The sequence below is a fragment of the Capra hircus genome, chromosome 5 (assembly GCF_001704415.2).
Source record: "Capra hircus breed San Clemente chromosome 5, ASM170441v1, whole genome shotgun sequence".
Classification (NCBI taxonomy): domain Eukaryota; kingdom Metazoa; phylum Chordata; class Mammalia; order Artiodactyla; family Bovidae; genus Capra; species Capra hircus.
This window is the reverse complement of record NC_030812.1, coordinates 57,256,818-57,262,584: the sequence shown is the minus strand read 5'-3', so window position 1 is coordinate 57,262,584 and position 5,767 is coordinate 57,256,818. Positions and strand designations below refer to the sequence as shown.

The window sequence follows — 5,767 nt, the reverse complement described above, 5'->3', positions numbered from 1 at the left end:
TCTTTACCAGCTGAGCCACAATATTATATAAATTTTCTAAAACTGAAATCATATTTTTATTGATAAATTTCACTTCTATAAATTATTCTCACACATTAAAATATATTTGTATGAGCATCCTTTTGATAGAATAAATGGCAACCTTGGACAATAAAAATAATTCTATACTTAGTTCAGGTTTTGTTTTTAAACTGGCCAAAATTATCATTGAGGCAATGTTATTTTGGGAAAAAGAAATTGATTCTCTGTGATAAACAATGTTTAAATATATAAAAGTGTATGTTACTATTTTCATGAAATATACATAACAAAATTGACCATTTGATCATTTTTGTGTCATTAAATACATTCATATTGCTGTGCATACATGTGTTCATATTGCTGTGCACACATGTGTTGTGCTCAGTTGCTCAGTCTTGTTTGTCTCTGCGATCCTGTGAACTGCAGCGCATCAGACTCCTCTGTCCATGGGATTTCCCAGGCAAGAATACTGGGGGGGTAGGTTGTCATTTCCTTCTCCAGGGGATCTTGCCCACCCAGAGACTGAACCCGCATCTCCTACATCTCCTGCACTGCAGGAGGATTCTTTACCACTGGGCCACCTAGGAAGCCCACATTGTTGTACAACCATAAAAACATGTTTTGTATCCAATTACAAGATATGGCGGCAAATTTTTATGTATTCACAAATACTATAACATAGTCTGTGCTGAGATAGAAATATCTAGAAGGATAAGATCTGTAATGTAAATGCTAGATGTGTAATTTTATAAACTTTTCCTTTCTCTTATCTGATGGGAATTGTCCAATAATAAAATATTCATATAATTAAGGATTTTATTCATATAACTTTCAAGATGGCTTGTGATATGTGAAAGAATTTTTTAATGATTTATGTAATTTAAATGATACTATTGTCCTCCTGACGTGTGTCAAACGCTGCTGTAACATCCTCCTGTCTCCAAAGACACAGTCCCCACTGAAGCCTGTGTTGTGTTTTTGCCAAACTTCATTACTCAGATTAAATAATGACTCTTGATTGTAGGTCAGCAAGGACCATTTGTTTTTGTCACTTCGTGGTATTTTCTGCAAATTAAAAATAAAGTGACATTTGACACTGACTGTAAAAGCATTTCTCTCTGTCCTGCTGATTTAACACATGTCTCCTCTAGCAGTTAAGAGAATTCCTCAGCTCTTATTGTAATTTATTTTTGTTTCAATCATGGAGATAGTAAGAAAATATTTTGACATTCATAATAGCACTAAGCCCATCATAAGCAAATCTTTGCAATTTGTTGGAGATGGTGAACAAAGGGAGCCCTATTCATTCCAAGACAAGCCAATTAATATGAAGACATAAACATTCTCATTAAAATATGACTATTAGCATTGTAATCTTAATTTTTCAATGTTTAAACAAGCACCAGAAGCTTTGATTTACTCACAGAAGAGTAAGTATGATAAAGTTTGTCTCTTGGATTGTAATTCCTTTTGTAGGATCTTGGTTATATTTTCCTCTGGAAACAAAAGTATTTCAGTAGTAATTTCTATTTTTAATGTATTTTTTGAGATGCCAGTTTTTAGAATGAATTTCCCTTGTGTGGGTAAATTTCATTTCCTGGAAGGTGTATGTCATATGTAAAAAACTGTATCAAAGTTAGTGTAAGAAATATTCAGGATAACTTTGGATAGATACATCTCAAATAAAAATAGTGTTTTCCTGTATATAGAAGTATTTAAGCATGCCCTTTCATTCCTCTTTACATACCCCCAAAAATAACATAATTACTAAAATGACACATCTCATTACGTAGCCCTGTGTCCATATTGAACATTTGTTTGAAAGAATAATCAGAAATCAGATACTAACATTTTATTGTCAATATGCTTACTAACTTCTATTATAAAATAGTCTTGTAAAAAAAAGTTAGATGTATTTCAAGAATTGCGTGATGGTCAAAGTTTGAAGGGCAGAGTAAAATTTCACAATGATGTACATATCACCTGAGAGATTATTATGAAAGATGAAAGGAAGGTGGATGGGCTGCAACTACATATGTATGTCTATTTCTTCTACATATCAATTTGATATAAATACTTGACAGCTGTTGAATGGGAGAGTAAATTCCTTAAGAAGATTTTAACTTTCAAGTAAGCTGTAATCCTCAGTCAGTAATTTTACTCTATCAGAAACATTGGACGTGAGTAAGTAGTTACAATGAATCCTGACCAACCTCAGTAAGAAAAGAATACAATAAGTTAAACAATAAAGTAAATACACTTGTAAAACAAATGAACCAGGCAAAAAAAGGTGAAATTTTTTCTATTTATTGATGTTAGACAATCTCAACATAAGAAACACTAATTGTATATTAGAAATATTTGAGTCTCTACTGGTGTAGTATCAATGAAGATTAATTCCTTGGCTGGAAGATGTAGAAGGGAAGATAAGGCGATTATCATATATATCAGCAGCAGGCTAACACACATGTTCAGTACAGGTAATGATGGGAAAAAAAAAAAACGTGGACTATGTAGCAGTGGGTGATGTGCAAGCAGCAGGGCTTAGTTTATTTGTAAGAATTAAGCACACTTAACCTAAAAAGAAACTAGCATACAAAATTTTCTTTTGGAACAAAGACCTCAGATTTTTCTCTAGAGTCTATGAAGTAAACCCTACTTATTCTAGCACTGTTTTAAAAAAGATTCAAAGTGCCAAGAAAAGATACAAAATCAAGGATGCAATTTTCTGATTTCATTTCTGAATAAGGAAAAATCTTGAAAGTCAAAAGATATTATTGCAACCCATAAAAGTGTAGCTCCTCAGCATCAACAAAGTCACAATGGAAAATTTTAAACACATGATAGACAGGCAAAATACACGTGTTTATATATATACATGTATATATATATATATATAACACATTATATATATAGACTAAATGATTAAATGCATTAAATTTTAAATCAGTTAAAATAGTCTATAAGCAAATTTCTCTGAATATCACATACAGATTGGAGAGAAGTCAGAAGTCAGTGATGAGAAATGGTACAGTAAGAAAATTCATTCTGCTGGGACTGACAGATGACCCTGAGCTGCAAGGTTTAATTTTTATCTTTCTATTCCTTACCTACACACTGAGTTTAACTGGAAACCTGACCATCATCACACTCACCTTTGTGGATTCCCACCTGAAAACGCCAATGTACTTTTTCTTGAAAAATTTCTCCTTCTTGGAGATCTCCTTCACATCATCTTGTATCCCCAGATACCTGTATAGCATAGCCACAGGTGACAGGGTCATTACCTATAATGCTTGTGCCCTTCAAGTATTTTTTACTGATCTATGTGGAGTAACAGAATTTTTTATGCTGGCCACCATGTCCTATGACCGCTACTTGGCCATCTGCAAGCCATTGCACTACGTGACCATCATGAGCAAAAGAGTTTGCAGAATTCTCATCATCTCTTGCTGGATGGCTGGTTTGTGTGTATTAATCCCACCACTTAGCCTGGGTTTAAATCTAAAATTTTGTGACTCTAACAAGATTGATCATTTTGGGTGTGATGCATTTCCTTTAGTGAAAATCTCATGCTCAGAAACATGGCTGATGGAACAGACGGTTATAATCTGTGCTGTGCTGACCCTAAATATGACTCTTACTTGTGTAGTTCTGTCATATGCTTGCATTGTGAAGACAATTTTGAGGTTCCCTTCTGCTCAGCAAAGGAAAAAGGCCTTTTCAACCTGTTCTTCTCACATGATTGTGGTTTCTATCACCTATGGCACATGCATTTTTATCTACATGAATCCTACAGCAAAGGAAGAAGTGGCCATTAAAAAAGTGGTTTCACTCCTCATTTTTTCTGTTTCACCTATGTTGAACCCATTTATTTATACCTTGAGAAACAACCAAGTTAAGAAAGCCTTTAAGGACTCAGTCAAAAGAATTGCCCTGTTCTCATCTAAGTAAGAAAAAAATATTTTTAAAATATCATCTCAAAAGGATAGGAAGGAAACAGTTTTGAAGCTTACAATTTATTAATAGAAAAAATACATATTATTACAATGAACATACATATATAGCAGATAAAATTTAATAAATATTCTTTTGAATCTGTTAAAAATTGTCAATAGAATGTATTAGAAATAATGATTTAACTAAATAGAGCAATAATCTATAAAAGCATATGGACAATCAGGATAGTATAAGCAGGCATATGGGAACAAAGGTTTCACTATAGATCACAGAGAGTTAAGGCTGAAGTCTCAGGATTACTGTAGTAACAGCACTTGTGACACAATAGATGCATATTTAATGAAAGTTTGAATTAGAAAACCATACTTATTTTCATGGGAAGATTTAATTTTTTCCTGAGAAGTATTATCTGTAGCTTTGACAGCTGTGAATCAAGGAAAAAACATTCCCCAGTATATGTGATACTTGTGCCAACATCTAACACCCATTAAGCTTTTATATTCCAGATTCTATCATAATTATCTAAATCATTAAATACAACAACTAGAAAAATCCACACAAATGTAATTTCTTGAAAATTATAGTTTTTAAACCATATCACAACCAAGATAATCACAATGGTGTGATCACTCACCTAGAGCCAGACATCCTGGAATGTGAAATCAAGTGAGCCTTAGAAAGCATCACTATGAACAAAGCTAGTGAAGGTGATGGAATTCCAGTAGAGCTATTTCAAATCCTGAAAGATGATGCTGTGAAAGTGCTGCACTCAATTTGCCAGCAAATTTGGAAAACTCAGCAGTGGCCACAGGACTGGAAAAGGTCAGTTTTCATTCCAATCCCAAAGAAAGGCAATGCCAAAAAATGCTCAAACTACCGCACAATTGCACTCATCTCACATGCTAGTAGAGTACTGCTCAAAATTCTCCAAGCCAGGCTTCAGCAATATGTGAACTGTGAACTTCCAGATGTTTAAGCTGGTTTTGAAAAGACAGAGGAACCAGAGATCCAATTGTCAAATCCACTGAATCATGGAAAAAGTGAGAGAGTTCCAGAAAAACATCTATTTCTGCTTTATTGACTGTGTGGATCACAATCAAAATTCTGAAAGAGATGGGAATACCAGACCACCTAACCTGCCTCTTGAGAAACCTATACACAGATCAGGAAGCAACAGTTAGAACTGGACATGGAACAACAGACTGGATCCAAATAGGGAAAGGAGTACGTCAAAGCTGTATATTGTCCCCCTGCTTATTTAACATGTATGCAGAGTACATCATGAGAAATGCTGGGCTGGAAGAAACACAAGTTGGAATCAAGATTGCTGGGAGAAATATCAATAACCTCAGATATGCAGATGACACCACCCTTATGGCCGAAAGTGAAGAGGAGCTAAAAAGCCTCTTGATGAAAGTGAAAGAGAAGAGTGAAAAAGTTGGCTTAAAGCTCAACATTCAGAAAACAAAGATCATGGCATCTGGTCCCATCACTTCATGACAAATAGATGGGGAAACAGTGGAAACAGTGTCAGACTTTTTCGGGGGTGGGGGCAGGGGGGCTCCAAAATCACTGCAGATGGTGATTGCAGCCATGAAATTAAAAGACGCTTATTCCTTGGAAGGAAAGTTATGACCAACCTAGATAGCATATTCAAAAGCAGAGACATTACTTTGCCAACAAAGGTCCATCTAGTCAAGGCTATGGTTTTTACAATGGTCATGTATGGATGTGAGAGCTGGACTGTGAAGAAGGCTGAGCACCGAAGAATTGATGCTTTTGAACT

General features: G+C 34.7%; 1 protein-coding gene across 1 annotated transcript; it reads left to right on the top strand.

Annotated features, from left to right (window-relative positions):
* LOC102182105 (olfactory receptor 6C2-like) lies at window positions 3,040-3,975 on the top strand. The gene has a single exon (XM_005680405.3). It carries the CDS (start codon window positions 3,040-3,042, stop codon window positions 3,973-3,975), a length of 936 nt encoding a protein of 311 aa, XP_005680462.1.